The 19,659-nt window shown below is 34.3% G+C and overlaps 2 protein-coding genes across 2 annotated transcripts; both read left to right on the top strand.

The window, feature by feature from the left end:
• The first annotated feature begins 215 nt into the window (after window positions 1–215).
• Window positions 216–1,816, top strand: LOC113743764 (coumaroyl-CoA:anthocyanidin 3-O-glucoside-6''-O-coumaroyltransferase 2-like). Its single transcript, XM_072048783.1, has one exon. The coding sequence runs from the start codon at window positions 263–265 to the stop codon at window positions 1,730–1,732; it is 1,470 nt and encodes a 489-aa protein (XP_071904884.1). The 5' UTR covers window positions 216–262; the 3' UTR covers window positions 1,733–1,816.
• Window positions 1,817–8,455: 6,639 nt separating this feature from the next.
• On the top strand, window positions 8,456–10,003 carry LOC113691105 (transcription factor MYB41-like). Its single transcript, XM_027209309.2, has 3 exons — window positions 8,456–8,666; window positions 8,800–8,929; window positions 9,048–10,003. Exons 1-3 carry the CDS (start codon window positions 8,534–8,536, stop codon window positions 9,829–9,831), a joined length of 1,047 nt encoding a protein of 348 aa, XP_027065110.2. The 5' UTR covers window positions 8,456–8,533; the 3' UTR covers window positions 9,832–10,003.
• The last annotated feature ends 9,656 nt before the right edge of the window (window positions 10,004–19,659 follow it).

Here is a 19,659-nt window from a genome sequence, read left to right as displayed (position 1 = left end):
TTCACCAAGTGATGTGATCTATTGTGAATCATTGAGTTTTTAACATAAAATCTACCCAAGTGTGAGTCTATACAATCCATCTTTCTCAGTTTTTTCACGATACAAATGGCTCTTCACACACAGTGAAGGTTTTACAACGTTTTTTAACATGGGATTTGCCCAAGTGTGACCCTATGTACAATCCATCTTTCACAACATTTTCACACCTGACACAAATGATGATTTCTTCACGCACAATGAAGGTGCTTCAACATTTTTTAACATGGATCTACCCAAGTGTAAGCCTATATATAATCCATCTTTCTCAACATTTTCACACATGACACAAATGACTTCTTCACACACAGTGAAGGTGCTTCAATGCTGCCAAATCTCCCCACCACAAGGATCAGTGCCATCAACAACTATTCCATTAACTTTCTTTGATATCCCTTGGCTTCTTTTCACCCCAAACCAACCCCTTTTCTTCTATGATTTTCCCAACTTCAGTACTCATGATTTCATACATAACATACTTCCAAACCTCAATCATTCTTTGTCCTCAACTCTCCAATATTTCTTTCCTCTTGCTGGAAATTTGGTTATTCCTCCACAACCCTCCAAGCCCCACCTCAGTTACACTGAAGGGGACTCAGTTGCTTTGATCATTGCTGAGTCTAGCTGTGATTTTGCTTTTCTTTCTAGTTATCAGCCAATAAATGTACAAGATTTTTACCAGCTTGTACCTCAGCTGACACTTAGCATGCCAGTTGAGACAACTGCTAGACTTCCACTTCTAGCCGTGCAAATAACTATTTTTCCTCGATTTGGTGTCTGCATGGGATTTGCATTGAGACAAGTGGCTGCTGATGGGAGAACATTTGACAATTTCTTGAAGACATGGGCATCCATTCTTGGTGAAGCAGGTAACAAATGTCCCCCACTCGTTTTGGTGGACAATTTTTTGCCATGTAATGACAGGACTTTGATCCATTATCCAAGTGGGCTGGAGCTAATTTTCTTGAAACAATGGTGGCACCTCAAGAGTCTGCAAAAAGATGTGGTAAAATACGCTAATGGTTCAAATTTTGATGAAATAGTAAGAGCCACATTTGTTGTGGGTCCAATAGAGATGGAGAAAATAAAAGGGTGGATCATGACCCGGTCCATGAATATATTCGGGTCAACCCGGTTATATTTGTCTCCCTATGTGGTAACTTGTGCATTTGTTTGGGTGTGTTGGACGAAAATCCACTTAATCCATGGTGGAGATTTTCCTGAAAAGCCACATTACTTTGGGTTTATTGCAGGTGGCATCACCCGGTTAGGATTCTCTGTGCCTAAATCTTACATTGGTAATTGCATTGCATTTGGTCGATCCATGGTGAAGAGGGATCAACTAGTGGGAGAAAATGGTATCATATATGCTGCAAAAGCGATTGGGGATACAATTAAGGAGTTGGATAGAGAAGTTTTGGGCGAAGCAGATAAATGGATTTCGGATTGGGAAGTCTTGTTTGGGTCGGAGCCCCATGTCATGATTACCGGGTCACCGAAAGTGGGCTCTTATGAATTGGACTTCGGGTGGGGCAGACCCACGAAAGTGGAAGAAGTATCCATCAGTAAAACCCGTGCAATTTCACTTTGTGAAAGCAGAGATGTTTTTCACGGGATTGAGGTTGGATTGGCTTTGCCCAAGGCCAAAATGGATGCTTTTGACTCCCTTTTTAGAGAAGGCTTGAAGACTTTGTGACTTTATTGTACTTTTGTAATCTATTGTTTTCCCACCTTTCCTCTAAAATTTTTATTCCCTAATAATTCTGGTTTTGTGAATTCATATTCAACCCCTTTTTTTTTGCATTCCCTAATAGCATCTTTTAGATTATGAGGTAAAGGACACGTAGAAAGAGAGAGACAAGTAGATATATAATGGAAATCAATGGATAGTTTGAACTTGAGTACGGTAAATTCAAGTCGAGCTTGATTTTGAACTTGAATTTTAAATGCTCGATGAATTCGAGACACGTAGAAAGAGAGAGACAAGTAGATATATAATGGAAATCAATGGATAGTTTGAACTTGAGTACGGTAAATTCAAGTCGAGCTTGATTTTGAACTTGAATTTTAAATGCTCGATGAATTCGAGCTCGAATTCAAGTATTGCATTACTCGAGATTGACTTGAATACACCCCTATATGTGCGAGCTTCTCTTTCTAGGAGAGTGAAATCATCACAATGATTGTGCTTGTTGTAATGATCAGAACTAAACTAGTATAGAACCAACGAGTTAGCCACGTAAGAAAAAGAAAGAAAATTTGATAGTTACTCACTCCTAAATTTGTTATTCTTTAACTTTTTACCCAAACTATTGTGGACTAAATTCTATCTTTGGTAATGTTAACCAAACGATATATTTGAAATGAGTGTGCGTTTCAAATCTGTTCATTTTTCCTTAAAAAAAAAAATGTTCATTTCAAGCTCATTCACTAAATTCCTCTTCAGAATTCAAATTTAGCAATAATGCAACCGAAGACTATACCTTAACTAACTGAGTTAGCTCAGTTGACCACCAAAGGAGGGACTAAATCCTTCCTTCGGCACAAGTTAGAGGGTCGAACTCTGTTGACTGTGTTTTCTCTCTAGAATTTTTTGGAGTATGGTTGAAAGTTATACAACTTCTTTCGAGCTTTTCAATAGATTAGATATGTCCATTTTTCTCCCCTTCTCTTAGTATAGGATTAATTATAACAACAACATTTTACTAAAAACTAGTATTGCTTCAAAAAAAGATTATTGCTTTAAGTAAGCGGTTTGCTTGTCATGGGCAAGAAAATGAAACAGAATAGGGAGATAGTGAATAAGATAATTTTTTATAGTATTTTACAATGGAATTTGCAGAGTCCAATTCTTTCTGACACTATGTATTTTGAGTTTGACATATACAAGAATCCAAAAACAGAAGAGAAAATTCTGCATTTCTCTAAGACCCTCAGAAGAGACAAACCAACCTCCACATCCCTGTTGCAATCTCTGCCTCCACAAATAGATATTGCCCCTGTTTTGTCAATTGAAACGAACACAGACCTTCTGGGATTCGCCCATCCAAAATCCAGTTTATAGAAGTTAAACTTTGGTGATCCAGGCACCATGAAATTCCTATCCAAATTCAAATTTGTCAAGTCCACCAATTATTGTGGGTTTGGTCTTTAATCTTGTATTCTTATTAAAAATAAATAAATCTAGAACTAGGTATTAGTTTGCAAATTCAACATAAAATCATCTGTTTTCTTCTTCTTCTTCTTCTTTTTTTTTTTTTTTTTTGCTTCTTCTTTTTTTACTAAATAGGAAAAAAAAAGAGAAAAAAAGGCACATCAATTGTAAACCTTATGGATGATACGTGATAGAAACTATTTAATGTCATTGGTTAGAGGCTGTAGATATACTTTGAAATCAATCGGTTAAGGATACTCTTGCCTATCTTTTGTATATTGGTAACAATAATTAGTGGTAACTGTAATTAGTGGGGGAAAATGGAATTGTATATGTGGCAAAAGCTATTGAGGATTAAAGAGTTGGATAGAGAACTGTTGTGTAGAGCGGACAAGTGTTATTTCGGATTGCAAAGTTTTATTTGGGTCGGAGCCCCATGTGATGATTATCGGATCACCTTAATTGGGCTCTGACGAATTGGACTTTGGGTTTTGAAGCAATATCAATTTGGACAAGCAATTTCACTTTATGAAAGAAGGGATGCTGTTGATGGTGGCAATGAGGTTGGGTTGGGTTGGCTTTGCCTGAGGCTACAATGGATACTTTTTTTGAGGGAGACTTCCTTTTATAGAGAAGGCTTGAAATCTTTGTAATTTTATTTTTGTTCTTGTTTTCTATGATTTTTCCACCGTTCTTCCAATTATTGATCTTTAGTGTAATAGATTGTAGGTTCAAAGTTGAAACAATCCACTTAGAGTTAAGATTACATTAGCATTACCAAGGAGGCCAATCAGACTTTGGTATTGATTTGTTAAAGATCGTTGCTTTCGCTTTGTTTTCTTTTTCTTTTTGCATTAAGGTCACCCTGTTAATTAACCAGCTTGGAGGCTATTATGTGTTAATTGTACAACAAATTAAACTTTTCTACAACATTGCAACCTCATGAGTTCAATTTCGTTGAATGTTTATCGATGAGATCTCTCTTAACAAGTGAAGCATCGTGCGTTCAATTCGTGATTTAGTTTTATCACTTTTTATAACGAGTTTAATTAAGGATAAATGCGTTATCCTTTTTTTCCCCCCCTTGAACACCATGATGTGCGACTAACCTCATTTAGCATTTTCCTAAATCACTTTCCTTCACTCATATATACTTTGAATTACATTTGAGAAGGGCTGGTGTAATTTGAAAATTAATCTGCAATAGAAAAAGATATTCTTTTTGTGATGAAACCAAGAAGGCGGAAAAGACAAAGAAGGACACGAACAGTAGCCATGCATGCACAAACATGCATAATGCATAAAAAAAAATGAACGATTATCAATCTATCATCAGTAGTGCTGTTAATCGAACTGAGTATTTGACTGTCAAACTCGACTCGTGCTTAGTTCGAGCCAGGGTCGAACTCGCTCGACTAAGCGGATGAGTCTTGAAGTGTGCTCGAAATCGGCTCGCCTAATAGGATGTGTGACTCGAGCTCGAGTTCGAGTGCGAATTGATCACAATAAAAACTTGTAATTTTCAGTTTCTATACTTTTGACTTGTAAAATGACATATATGTCTTTTCTTATCGAATCCAAGCGAGCTATTCGAATCGAATAACAAACGATTCGAATTTACTTGATTCGTTAATTAATCGAGTAAATTTCTAGTTCGAACTCGACTCATTTACTAAAATTGACGAGTCGAGTTCGAGCCTCATCAAGTCGAACTCAATCGAGTTTTCGAATAGCTCGTTTGTTTGACAGCGCTAATCGTCACCCATTCTAATTGAATTTTTATCAATTGTTTTATAAATTCTGAAAGTCTTTTTTTGAACCAAAGACTTCCACGTAATCTTCAAGCGTGGTGCAAAGTGCCAGAAACATCTGGGATTTTCCTTCATCCAAATTCATACCTTGACATCCATCCTCAACGCATTATGTCATTGTGTATACACCCGCACGTATCTGCATGAAGCTACGTACGTACTTAATGGCTTACATCATACAATATACATGGAATCCAGCTGCTATATATAAAGAATTATTTGTCCCTAATATCATGCTCATGCACTCTCGATACAGTTCAATTATGTTATTTGAAAATTATGTACTTTGTACGTATTAGTTGTAATGAAGAAAACATGGCTAAGATTGAGCAGGTCTCAAAAAGATTGTACAGCGGCCACACGTTTGAACCTCCTTAAGAGATAGAAATCTTGAAGGATGTGAACTGAAATCTACATTAGTTTAATTGGTGTTGGAGGTTTTGGAGATACAGAAGAGTGGAAGAAATACGGACTGTTATTCAAAGTTTGTTGGAGGCAACTGAACACCTCACAACAATAATCTAACGACATTTTGTACAAAATTACAAATAATTTGTTAATAATTTTGTGAACATGGAGGAGTCAACTCAATTACGTGGTGCCTATTTAAGGCAATAACTTGTCAAGGATAACCTGGATTTGTGACAGGTAATTACTGTAAGAAGTAATGCTGGGGTAAATTAATAAAGGTGATGACGTTTATTTACTGGGATTAAGTATTGAATGTGCCTGGAGAAATTGCCACGGCAATAGAGAAAATCTGGAAAGGTGTAATACCAAGGAGATTACACTGTCTTGTGGACACCGAACATGGCAGCAAAAATATAAGTTTGTTAATTCTTAGCCTTCATACTTTGTATGATATTTTATGTAATGTGTTCATATTATATTGATTGTGTAGCATTTCAAGATTTTAAACTAAATTAAGGCTGTTCTAGAACCAAATCCAGACACAAGGCAACATGTAATTAAGACGAGCAAGCAAAGGAAGAGGGTTGTTTGACTTGTGAGCTAATCACAACACGGATAAAGAGTATTAAAGTATTTGACTAAATCTTTGTTGTTGGCCAAAGGTGGATGAATCAATTACCTGAATTTCAACGACTTTGAAATTGCATGCATTTCTTACATTGAACCCAAAAGAAGGATCATTCACCTGTTGGATTGCCACTATTGAAGAAGCAACATATTAGGTTATTGCTTATAGCATTTGTATAGTTCTTTTCACGTATACTCTCAAAGTAAAAGCACAATTGTCAGGAGGACTTCAATAAAGCATTGACAATAAAGCACATTAATTATGGTCCCTTTTTTTTTTTGTTTGCTTTAAACATATGGTCTTTAGCCTCTTTACCTTTATTACTGAAATCAAGATTCAATCCCTTTGAAGAAATTTTGTATAAATCAAAACTTGGAGGTTATGGCACAAAAACTATAGGTGTCATGAATCAAAAACACTACTCCAAGAAATTACAGTCACTTAAGATTATGATCTGTGAAGAACTTTGCGTACTTAATCATTTTCCATTGCACTTTTTCTTTGGCCTCTCCTTAAAAAATCAATTTCTCAGTCTGGTTGTTAATTAACTAAATCTCCATGTAGAAGCCATGTGTTACAGTAACTTAGGAAGCAGCTGTAGCTTCAGCCATGTACAGGGAGGTAGGGGACCATGGCCACGTTGACTTCATATCAACAATGTGGAGAATAAAATTGTTATCAAGGATACGTGGATGGTCATAAATGGGCTGACCTCAGAGCCTCTAATGTGGAAATTATTGCTTCTACCACAGATACACTTGTCTTCGTAACATTATAGGATCAAGTTTTCTTTCTGATTTTTCACCAATATATGACAGCATGAGGAAACAACTTATCTAAACAAAGTTTGCTTAAGCCTCAAATGATTTGACCACGTTTTCGCTAGCAGTAAAACTTTACAGAATAGTGAATGGATCAATGATTCCTACATTATTAGTATAATTTTCTTGTTACCTTAGGTTTAAATCCAAGACACATAATCTCCATTTACATTTCAAGTTACCAATATATGACAGCATGAGGAAACAACTTATCTAAACAAAGTTTGCTTAAGCCTCAAATGATTTGACCACGTTTTCGCTAGCAGTAAAACTTTACAGAATAGTGAATGGATCAATGATTCCTACATTATTAGTATAATTTTCTTGTTACCTTAGGTTTAAATCCAAGACACATAATCTCCATTTACATTTCAAGTTATGTATATATTTTTTGAACATATGGCATACACTTAGACTTGCTCATGTTATGAATTCTTGCACTGTAAGTATAGAAAATATTAAAACGCAGGTGGGTTTTTTATTTTGGGGTAAGTAGACATATTTTTATTACATGGTACGGATATATATTAGTATATTTTTGTGCAAAAATAAAATCATATTATTCATTCTATCTATGGTACTCTTTAAAAACCCATCAAGAAGTAGCTAAAGTTCAAGAATCAGTTCCTACAGAAAAGACAAAAAGCTTAGAAGTAACACATAATACGCTTTCAAACTCAGGATGAAAAAGTTCGAGCGAAATTCCTTGTTTTCCCTATAGGATGAAAATCTAGTAAAACAACAGAAAAGCAATAGTCATGTCAATCCTTAAACACCAATTGCTCGGGGTAGCTTTTCCTGTATTTTCAATGACAAAGACTCGGCATTCATTTTGTCCATTTTTCCTTAATCTCGATGACTGCTCTGAAAAAAAAGCAGCAAGATGTCAAAAAACATGATGACCCTTTGTAGTTTCGTAACACTTATTGTACCAAACATTGTCTCCTGAAATGACTCGAAGCTTTAATTTATTCTTGTATACTAATTAATAAGAGATACATTGAATTTAGGAGCAATGGTGATGAAAGCAAAGGCTCAATTTCAAGAAATTTTGTGATGTGTAATCCATATCCAGAGAAATAATTTCAAAAAGTTGTTTAGTTTCTTGGGATAGAAATGAAAGCAAGCCCGTGAAATAACGAAACCTTTCCATATAATTGGTAAGGGATCTAACAACCGCACCAACCAATCAAGCTCTTCCCCAAGCATTCATGCCCAAGGTCAAACACATTAGTTAGTCGCCATTTGTCAAATGCTCCCCAAATTCCCAATAGATTAAAATTTACCTTGAGCTGTTTTTTTACTTCTTCTTTCGTATGAAAAAAGCATCATCTCTTCCAAAAAAGAAATGGCTTTATCTTTTTTAAATTTTAACTCAACAGTTTCTTTTTTTTACCCCAGTGACAGACAACATTAGAAGATGAAGAGATAAAGAAAGAGAACATTGACATGGGAAGAGGGCGGCGCCAAATCCTATTGACTTGCTGTCTATTTGTAGCAGTCCCTTGTCATCTATATATATGGAGTCATCTTCTGCATTTGGTCCTACAAGTTAAATTTGTTTCAAAAAGTTCATTTTGCCTTGCAACTTTCTACCGTTTCTTTCTCTCCTTTGACACTTGATATTTCCCAAACCAACACTTTTCTTCAACGAGAAAAACCATATATACTAATGGGGAGATCACCGTGTTGTGATAAAAATGGCCTCAAGAAAGGTCCATGGACTCCAGAAGAAGATCTCAAACTCATTCAACATATCCAGATCCATGGAGCAGGCAACTGGCGAACCCTCCCAAAAAATGCTGGTAAGAAATTGTTTCAATCCATGATAAATTCTTGAAACACATGAACTCTCTTTATTCATGATCCAAAATTTTCATCACCATACATGATTGGCTTTTTATTCTGTAATATCTTTCCATTGAATCTCATATGCAGGGCTTCAAAGATGTGGAAAAAGTTGCCGGCTTCGCTGGACAAACTATTTAAGGCCAGATATCAAGAGAGGAAGATTCTCTTTTGAAGAAGAAGAGGCCATTATTCAGCTGCATAGTGTTCTTGGAAACAAGTAAGTCCTATTGTACGATTTCTTCATTTTGTGTTTTTTATTTTTTTTTCCATTTTTTAAGTAGTATCTATAATATTGTAAACCCGAATTTATTTCTGTTTTTTTTTCCTGGTTTTAGGTGGTCTGCTATAGCAGCTCGCTTGCCTGGAAGGACAGACAACGAAATCAAGAATTATTGGAATACTCATATTAGAAAAAGACTCCTTCGCATGGGAATTGATCCAGTGACTCATAGTCCTCGTGTGGATCTTTTAGATTTATCATCAATTCTCAACTCAGCTCAGCTTAATCTTTCAAGCCTACTTGGGCTACAAACTCTGATGAATCCAGAACTGTTGAAACTTGCTGCTACTCTCATATCATCATCAAATCAAGAAAACCCTGAAATTTTATTGCAAAAACTTCAAGAAAATCAGTCACTCAACGCTCAAATGCAAAACCAAATGACCCCTATCAATCTTCAACCTACCCAAAATCAGTTCCAAAATACACCTCAACAAGTTCCACTTCCAGTTCAAAGTCAAGCTACTCCTGCGCAAGGCAACATGGGGGATGTTTCCATGGTTTCGACGAATTTGAATGGACAAATGTGTCAAGAAAATTTGATTGCTTCAAGCGCAAGTCTTCTTCCTTCACCAATTTATAGCTATGGAATGACCGATAATACTACTGCAGATCTTTCAGAAAGTTCAGCTTTCCAGTCATTGAATGATAGCAGCAATCAAAACAGCCAGAACTTTGGTTTCGAGTCGGTTTTATCCACGCCTTTATCAGGTTCACCCTTGAATTCATCGTCTGCTTTCATTAACAGTTGCAATACTGAAGACGAGAGAGAAAGCTATTGCAGTAACTTGATGAAGTTTGGAATTCCAGACAGTTTAGACCTTGATGATTTCATGTAAATATTAATTTTGTGTTAGTTTACCATGTTTTTAGTGTGTGCTTTTCCTTCTTTTTTGCTTGTTTTCGAATGGGGCGTATGCTATGTTTTTTGGGTTTTGTTCCATTCACTCATATTGTATCGTAACACTTCTGTTGAGTTTCATTAGCTCGTACCTTTTTGTAGCTTTTGTATGTCAGAATAATATTTATTTAGATTCCAAACGTAACTTTTTGTGCCATTTTCAACCTTGAAATGGTTTTGTACTTTTTTTCTCTAAATTTTTGTATATCTTAATTCCAACAGAGTAGACATATGTGCGCTAAACCAGTTAAAAAATGGACGGTGAAGATGGAATTTCAAAGTAATACAATGTATATCTATCACATCAAAATGAAAATTTTGAAAACTTTTAAATATGATCAAAATGCGAGCCAATTTGTACGTAAAAATGTATTCTTTTTTCTTTTCATAGTTTGGAATATCAAATTACTAAAACCTAGCAGTTCCAAGCACCATATGTCTTATATCCATACAAACTAAAGGGTTGGATACGTCTAAATTGCTTATAATGCCAGCCTGCAGTGCTACTAAATGAAAAATATTTAAGTAGATTGATAATGTACTTTTGGATCACATTGTGAACATATTTGTACATACTAGGATGCCTAAGTTGTACATACGAGGATTCCCCCATGGACCATCCCATTTTCTTTATCGTTCCATCTACAACTTCAAGAAAACCAACAAGACACGGAAGAGACCATTTTACTAAACTTGTGGTTTCCATATTGTTGTCGTTAGGGTTGCCCGTGGCCTACGTAAAGCTGCAATCAAGAAACAACAATAATGTTTAGAAGCCTTGTGAAAATTCAAAAAAGTGAAATTTTGTCCTGGCATGCGCTTGTCTCGTAGTAATCATCAATTTACGAGACAACACATTGAGGGCAGGAAAATGTATTCTGTTGGGAAAAAAAATATGCTGAATCGGCTAATTCATTTCAATCATTTTGATGAAGAAGACGAATTTATTGACTCATTATTGAACCAAAGTTGCGTGTTGGCCTCCACTTTTCATAACTTAGTGGGCGGTAGGGATATGGTGTGCTAGACAAGATCGATCATCGCCGATTACAAGTTCCACTACGACATTAGCTCTGCAAGTAGGGGCGTTAATCGAGCATTTTGAGTCGATTTCAGCAAGCGTAAATTCCCCTCACAAATTATATGAATTTTCGGATTTTGATCTTTTGAACTTTAGGCTCATATTAAAAAGGGTCAAAATCAACTTACACTATTATATGAGTTTTGGATTTAAATTGGATTTGGTCCAAACTCATAATTAAATACATAATCATATATAATATATATTTTATAATTATAAATTAATATAAATTTACATATAAATTATTAACATTTTATGTTATAACATGTATTAGTATTCAAGGCACACACTAATGTGTGTGTAACTAATATAAAATTATTTGTGAAATATTTGAGTATATTTATTGAAATTATTTTCAAGAAAATTGGTTTTATATTTTGAAAATATATTTGTAAAAATTCACCAAAATAAAAGTTATAAAAAGTAGTTATTTGGTAGTTATTCATAACCATAATTGGTAGTTGCTAATTAAAATTAAGATTTACTAAATAAGTTGAAAAATAGAATATGAAAACATATTACTTGATACATAATCATATTGGTTCAAAAATAGATAGATTTTTATTTATACCAAAAGTTCCCTCATCATCAAGAGTAATTTAGAAAGTATATAGAGTGACAGATTTTTATTTACCCCAAACCCCCTCCTCTCCCTTTATATATAGTATAGATAATTATAAATTATAGATATTATATATATATATATATATATATATATATATATATATATATATATATATATAATTCTATTCATATATGAGTGGAGTTTTGATCGTGTCTGAGTCTATAGTATGATTTAAATTCGATTCACATTTAGTTCGAACCTAATATTTAGGCTCAAACTCTGTCCAATCCAATTAAAATTTAGGCTCGATAAACTTTTTTCAACCTGACTCGGTCTCATTGAAAATGCTATCTACAAGATGAGTGCTATGTTTACACAATATGATCCAGTTGTTAGGAAGTTCAGCACAAGGAAAGGAAATAAAGGAGAGAATGGAATCTAGCCTTGGGTCATTCCGATGGTTAACAAGAGTCTCTACGGAAAGATGATAAATTACATGAGTTAACAGAGAATAGCCCCGTGTTATCAATTTTGGTGCTCATGTAAAGGCCTTTTTAGATTCTAGAGATGGCGTGCGTCTTACCGTAATGTAGCAATCTTGCCTCTAATGGGTGACCCCTTGCAGTCTAGCTAGATGTTCTTAACAGTTATATTTATGTACAGTTTACTCTTCCTTGAGACTTATTAAATTAAAGAGTGTAATGACAATTAAGAATTTAAGATGTCTGAAATTAAATTGGTTTCTGTTAAAATTACATTTTCAAGGAACCAAGAAAAACAATTTCCTGGTCTTCTTTGTCAAAAATATTCTGGCAGACTAAAAATTTTCAAACAAAAGAAGTTACTTCTCAATAATATTGACAGCTTTAGTTCAATTATATCTCGTTATATACAAAAATTTCAATAGTACTATGATGGTTTTGTTCACGGATTTTAACAACTTCCCTTTACACCATATTTGTTTGCTTTTCAGGATAAAAAACAAATACCTCTGGTTGTACTTATGTTAATCAATTACTATTCTTCTCTAAATTTTAGGCATCTTCACGCAGGATGTACCCCGGTCACTAGTTGTTTATAGCTGAAAGCGTCCTACAACTACTACTATGAGAATTGAGAATTAACCAAAAGCACGTCCTTACAAATTCAAAACGTTGAAGAGACGTTTCCGTACTTGTAACAAAAGATTAAAATATGCCGGTGTAGTTGACCTACGGAAAAACCATTTAAGCAGTCTTTCCATAATCGACATTTCAGGTGAAATGAAATTCAAAGGTTTCACATTCACTTTTTCGCAATTCACAAAGTCCATTGGCATAAACCTGTCGTAGCCATGATGTCCCACAAATTAATTCTATTGATGCCATACAATCTCCATTTCACATTTTTTATCAAGGTTTCCACCTCAAATCTGTTTTTTCTTTTTTTTTTCCTACCCCCTGTTCTTTGGTTTTGATAGTACTTCATTTCATGGCGTGACTTTATATCCATAATTGATGGAAAGTGGTAGGCATTTTCTGTGCCATTTTATATCTTCTTTTATACTTCTTTATTCTTCTTCAGCCAGGAAATCTTTTACTTATTAGTATTTTTTGGGTTCCTTTTTCAAACTTTATCTTCTTGTAAGTAGTACTTCTTTTGTTTGACTTTTCTTCAATAAAAATATACCAAACTCTGTTGGCTTAACAAGTGTTAAATGGACTGGTTACCTATGAAATATGTCTTATGACCAAGGATATCACAATTGTCAGTGCTTATATATGCGGGATAATATTAGAAACCTCTTTTGAGGTTTCTCCTACTATCACTTAGTATTCTGAAATTTTAAAAATATCACTTATATTCTCTAATAATTGCAAAAAGACTATATTAACTCTCACTTGATACATAATTCACATATCAAATAAATAGAGCTCAAAAAATTTTAAAAAAAAAGAAACAAAAGTCACTTGATTTTCTTTGCCCTTTCTCTAACATTTCTCTTACTCTTTTTTTAGATGACTATGCAATTTTCAATGCTAAATTTAGTAAATTGAATTTTGTTTATCTCTTACTTTTTGTGATTGTGATCGAGTGGGATATAATATCTTTATTTATTTTGAATTAATTTGTATAATGATTAGTAGAACTTAAATGCTTGGGCCATGTGTTGAAAAGAAGTTGGAAAAAAATATAAAGTTCATAAGAAATTGGTTTTGAACATATAGAGTGAAATTGGTGTTATTGTATTTCTTTACAAATATCTTTTTATTTTTTAAATTTATATTTTTAGGTACGATAACTTTGTGATGTGGTGCTATTACTAGAGATTTTTTTCATGTGGTGATTTTTTTGGAATAAAACAAAGTGGTTTAAAAGTACTTTTATTTAGCAAAAAGAGCAAAAGGTAGTTTAGAATTTTTCAAAATTTCGTTACATCAATAACAAAAAAAAGGGAGGTAAGTGATATTTTTAAAGTTTTAAGGGCGCTAGATGACATTAAGAGAAACCTCATAGGAGGTTTTGACCCATATTTTTAAATTCGAACTAGACTGGCCGGCTCAACCGGTTGAATCAGAAACCTAATACATGTTCAGTCCGAATTTGTTTGAAAACTTGAGAGACAAGGACCCTGTCAATTAGGTTTGACCGGAAACCTTGAACAACTGGAAAAATCCGATTTTTTGCCAAAATTCAATTTCAAACATTATTACTCCCAAAATTTTAAGCATGGACTTCAATCCTTGAGTGCAAATCCACTGCTACTGCCACATATGGCTCTTCCAACACAAAATTGAATGATCTAAAGGTAAGATTTAAAAGAATTGATATAAAAAAAAGAAGAGAAGTAAAGGGAAAAGAACATGAATAAAAGTTGATAATTTCTTGTAGTGAATAGAGAAAAAGATGCAAAGATTTAGAAGTAAAAAAGGGGAAAAAAAAAGAAAGAAACATAGGAAGAAAATTGCGGCTGGCGAAGAAAAATAAGGGCAGAGAGGAAGAAGATGGATAATGGAGGAGAAAAAGTAAGAATTCAATTACTGTTCACTAGAGCAAGATTGCAGTACATACAATAGTTGATATGTACTCCACGTTTTAGTGAGCCAAGTCTAATAGCTGGACCTCACTCTAAGGGCCTTGCAGGTCCATACCATTGAATTCTAACCATTGAATTCAAATCAGTTTTAGGGTTTCAAAGTTTTATTGATTTTATGATTTGACCCGTAGTGCTAGAAAACTATTAATACACCTAGAAACATTTTGTAATTTATAACTTCTGTCCTAAATTCTACTATTATTTTTTAAATAAGCCCTCCAATTTAATTCCAAACTTGTTGAATATGTTTTAAATTGTATAGGTTGCTACTTGATTATTACTTTATTTATATTTTCTTGCAAAATATTTTAGAAATATCAAATGTGCATGAACATACTTGAGATTATTATGCTTTTAGAAATTTTATATAGTCTATTAATTTTTAAAATTAAATATATTTATGACATCATAATGATGTCATTCAATTCTTAAATGGGTCTAACTCCGATCGAATTCATTGACCCTTAACCCCTAATCTTGATCGAGTAACTGTCCGGTCCGAATTTCAAAACATAGTTTCTGACATTTTTCCTAGCTAATACCAAAAAGGATAAAACCAAAGGGCCCATAATTTTATTATGTACAGATTGCGTTGTGAGAACATAAGAGCATCTGTAAACATGGTACATGGCTCGAATTTAAGTATTGACATTGACACCAACATGGTCAAATAACTCGTGGCGATGCCATGCACGTTTTCTTAGTTGTTCCACAAGCATGAAATGTTTATGTAAACGGCATGTTAAGGTTGAACTACACACACTCTCTTTATTTTAATTTTTGTAATAAAGACAACTACATAATACACAGACTCAAAATTGGATTATTGCACCACACAAGTCTTCGAGTCTGAATGTAAAAGGTCCATTACAAAAAAAAAAAAAAGAGGGTCCTACCATAATCGTAACTTTAAAAGCCATAAAAGTTCTAGTGAAGTGGTTCATGTACATACCTATAAGCACAATTACTTTTTCCACTACACATTTCAAATGTGATTAACACTTTGTATATCTTAAATGTTGTCAATAGTTTATGGATTTGGACAGCACAAATTGTTGTATACCTTGAAAAGTAATTCTATCCCTTGTTGCAGCAAAAACATGCATAACTAATCACATGCCTTGAATAATGTTTGGAATAATTATTGTTTGAGTCCCTAATGTTGGGGTAACATCACAATATTGTCCTTCATATTTCAAAAAAATCAAATGTGGATCCTAATATTTTTTATGTAACTAATTCCCCCGGTTGATTACTCTTGGTGTTGGAGGAAGATGCCAAAGCTTAAACATGGCTTGGCATTTGATTGAAAGTAACATAGTTGGGGATGGAGATGCATCTCTGAAGTATGATTTGTGGCATCCAACTGAAGTTTAAAATAGAGAACCCTTTTCTTTTTCTTTTTTTGTCATTTGTAGCTCTAACATGATCAAATTCCTTAGTTGTTAATTCTCCTTACTCTTCCTCAGCTTCTTCCAACTGAAAATTGTCGATTGGACATCAATTATGATATTCCTTACTACAACTTCAGGCTACTCAACTGGATTGAAATCAACTGGTTTCTAAAGATTCTGGTCTTCTAGAATTAACAAAAACTACTAATTAGTCCCTTAAGAGTTTTAGTGCACAGTAGACAAAATTTTATTTATTTTCCTGAACATGAGATTGTGCACATTAAAGTTTGCATGGCCGCTGATTCTTAGCCAATCACAACCTATTATAATACAGAGGAAGCATGTTAGTCCTGCAGGCCAAGAGATAAGTTGCCGATCGACCAAGTTGGTCCAAAGGGGAAGCAGATGGAAGACATCTTTGATACTTGCAGTTATCCACATGCAAATCTGTAAAATCATCTCTACTTCATCAATTATCTTCATCCATGACTAGTGTTTCTCCAATCTTCACCACAAATTTGAGCTTTGGCCAAACGTAAGTAAGTGACCTCATAATTATATTTTCGCCTGTATACAATAGATAGGTCAGAGGATTTAGCCAGAATTATTCTCACTACATACATTACGATGTAACACGATCTGAACAAGTCATTATAAATTACTGTACAATTTTGTGATAGAACCGCAGTTAATACATATAACCCTTACGAATAATAACTGAATATCATACCTCTGTTACAAAACTGTGTGAACAGTTCTCGATAAATTGTAAGGTAAACTGTGTTATACAGTGCAAGAATCATTCTTGCTCATTTCTCAAAAAAAAAAAAAAAAAAAAAAAAGCCCGGGATAGGGAATAATTTGCTATGCTCACATTTACTGTGTCACCTGCTTGAGCTTTGAGCATTTTCTTGTTAGACCACTGAAATCTCCCTTCCTTTAACATGCTTTTGATAAGTTTTTTCTGCAATAAACCCTAAACAAACATGCCTAGAACTCCTTAACGAAACCCTGTTATTGATTATCAGTTATTCCTAAGAACAAGTCAGAGTGTACACGATTAATTTCAATTTGTATCTTGTAATGGATGACGCACTAAACAATGTCGAATTTCATACCTTAGTCCCTAAATCGATGCTATCTCCTATTGATAATTCCCTTGCTGGGTCTGCATTAATTACTCGGTCCAGTTCATAGTCTTCAGGTTACATTATTGATTCGATATCCATATTACTGATATCTCAAGGAATATCAAACCACCACAATGCTGTTGGATATGGAAACAGGAACCCTCTATGGTGGTTGAGGCACCCAAGATCTACACTCCTCGGCCCTTATCCAAGGTCTACTTGTCCAGCGGAATCGCGTCCATATAGCTCGAAAGGCCTCATGAGCCCAATACGCGGGCAACATGAAGTGATTGATTTAACTTCCTAACACTTGACAGATTTTTGCAGGCCTGTCTAGCAAGACTGCAGATCTATAGCCGACCTATAACCGCACTCTATCTCATTAAAATGATCCCAAGTTCAATAACCCTCCATTCGTCCTATTATAAACTTCCCTCTGGTTGATGCATTAAGGTATTAACCCAATCCCCTCGCCTATTTATTATTGAACTCCAACTTAACTAATTTAAGCGTCAGCGTGGAATCGAGGGCCAGCCCGTCTCTCCTGTGTTGTTTTGCAGGAACTTCGGTACTCCTCAAGAGTCCTATTTCGTGCTCGTGCAGTGCTCATGTGATCATATGGTATAACATGATGGACCTAAATTGATAAACAAAAGTATACCCGCAAAAGTCAAAGGAGAGGTGTCCGATCACCTCTTTAGTGTAATCAATTTTTTATATCTACTAATTCCTCAGACACAGCCTCTTTAATTTTTTCTCTCTCTAGATTAAGACAAATTAGATTATAGAAATAGAGATAAAAGGAATTTCTTCTCTGCAGATGAAACAAGGCTGGTGCGGCTACTCTAAAACAGAAACGACTCCCGACGCTATTCCCTTCTATAAAATCTTTGCGGCTGACTTATAAGCACACCCTCACACAAAACGTAAAACAAGATACTAATACTGACAAATCACTAAAAGTCATGGGTATTAATTCCATGCAACCACTGCCACAAACCAATCATGCAACCAAACTCTACTAACCAAATAACGACACATGGCCCCTAAGTTAATAAAGCATAAATGTTTGGTTTAATTTTTCTACAATGATATTGATAATCTGATAGTGTTTTTAAGAAAATAGTACTCCCTCTGTCCTATTTTGATAGTCTTGTTTTCCTTTTTCATCTGTCCCAAATTGTAGTCCACTTTCCAATTGAAAAATGTAGTTATATTTTAATTTTCCTAAAATATCTTTATTCAATGTAAGTTGTTGTTACTATAAACCTACCCAATTTAATGAGAGTTTATTCTTTTTTTACCATCAATTCAAGTTCTCATAAAGTTGTACTTTAATTAATGTGAGGGTATTTTAGAAAAATAGCTACCTAAATTGATTGTTCCAACAAAATTAACTACTTTTTCTTAAACTATGTGAAAAAAGAATCAGGACTATCAAAGTGGGACGGAGGGAGTACAATTTTATGATAGGACTTCAACAGACAATGGCACAAGGGGGATATGGACAATCTTTCTGGGACCAATGCACAGATACTCTCAACTATCTAATAAAGTCCCTGTTTAACAAATCCTATCCTTTTTTATTTTTTTTTGTGAGTGTAAACGAGGTGGATAACAATGTTTTAGAAGGCAAAGGCGGTGAGCAAGTCATTTTATATTTGCTTCAGTAAGGTGAAAGCCTGAAGGCATGAGCTGTAAGTTTCACGAATTTTGATATTTTAAATATATAAAAAATTGATAAATTAAGTAAATTGCAAAACTACTATTGTTGTCTAATAAGTAAAATCACAATATAACTTTAAATCAGACATTAGCCATCTAGAATCATGTTAATAAAAAATAATTATATTTTGAGACCAGAGAAGGAAAAAATATAGGAAACAAAGTTATAGATGCTTTTATTTTGTAATTTTTCCAAACTATTTCTAAAAAGAAAATAAATGGAATCATTCTGCCAAATTATTAAAGGTTAATTACATTAATCTCGCCTGAGGTTTAAACAAACTACCAATCAAACCCCGAAGTTTGGCCAAATAACAAATTCACCCTTTTGAGTAACTTCCGTTAAACATCTCAGACGAGATCAACGAAAAAGACCAAACACCCTCGAATGAACGGACCGGGGCAGGAACGGTTACGCAGTTATGTGCATTTTGCATACGGCGTAACTTTATTTGCATATGGTGTAACTTATTTTCAACAACGTATAATTTTAGAACAAAATTTTGTGAATCCCACACATGTTATTAAATCGAGATACAAGATGAAATTTGGACCGTACAATTTTTTTGGCCAAATCTTGACCAACTGCCAGGAATGGTTGCTTCCATTCCTACCCCTCTTCCCAAATGAATGGATGTAGTTTCAACACATTAACATCTACTCAGAGAATAACACCGTGCGATTTTCAACGTTGCCCAGTAATGCCTAATGATTCAAATTCAAATATTAAGTATGAAAAGTCACAAAAAGATGCACCAAAAACTTTGTCATTTTGTTTTTGTAGTTTTATTAAGC

This window comes from Coffea arabica, chromosome 5e (genome assembly GCF_036785885.1).
Source record: "Coffea arabica cultivar ET-39 chromosome 5e, Coffea Arabica ET-39 HiFi, whole genome shotgun sequence".
In the NCBI taxonomy this organism is placed as follows: Eukaryota; Viridiplantae; Streptophyta; class Magnoliopsida; order Gentianales; family Rubiaceae; genus Coffea; species Coffea arabica.
This window is presented reverse-complemented; position numbering and strand designations above follow the sequence as displayed.

Bases quoted from the DNA above. Each gene is read 5' to 3' on its own strand.
- LOC113743764 (XM_072048783.1), top strand. From the start codon at position 263: ATGGATCTACCCAAGTGTAAGCCTATATATAATCCATCTTTCTCAACA.
- LOC113691105 (XM_027209309.2), top strand. From the start codon at position 8,534: ATGGGGAGATCACCGTGTTGTGATAAAAATGGCCTCAAGAAAGGTCCA. The intron at 8,667-8,799 runs GTAAGAAATTGT...TCTCATATGCAG, and splicing joins AACCCTCCCAAAAAATGCTG to GGCTTCAAAGATGTGGAAAA. The intron at 8,930-9,047 runs GTAAGTCCTATT...TCCTGGTTTTAG, and splicing joins CATAGTGTTCTTGGAAACAA to GTGGTCTGCTATAGCAGCTC.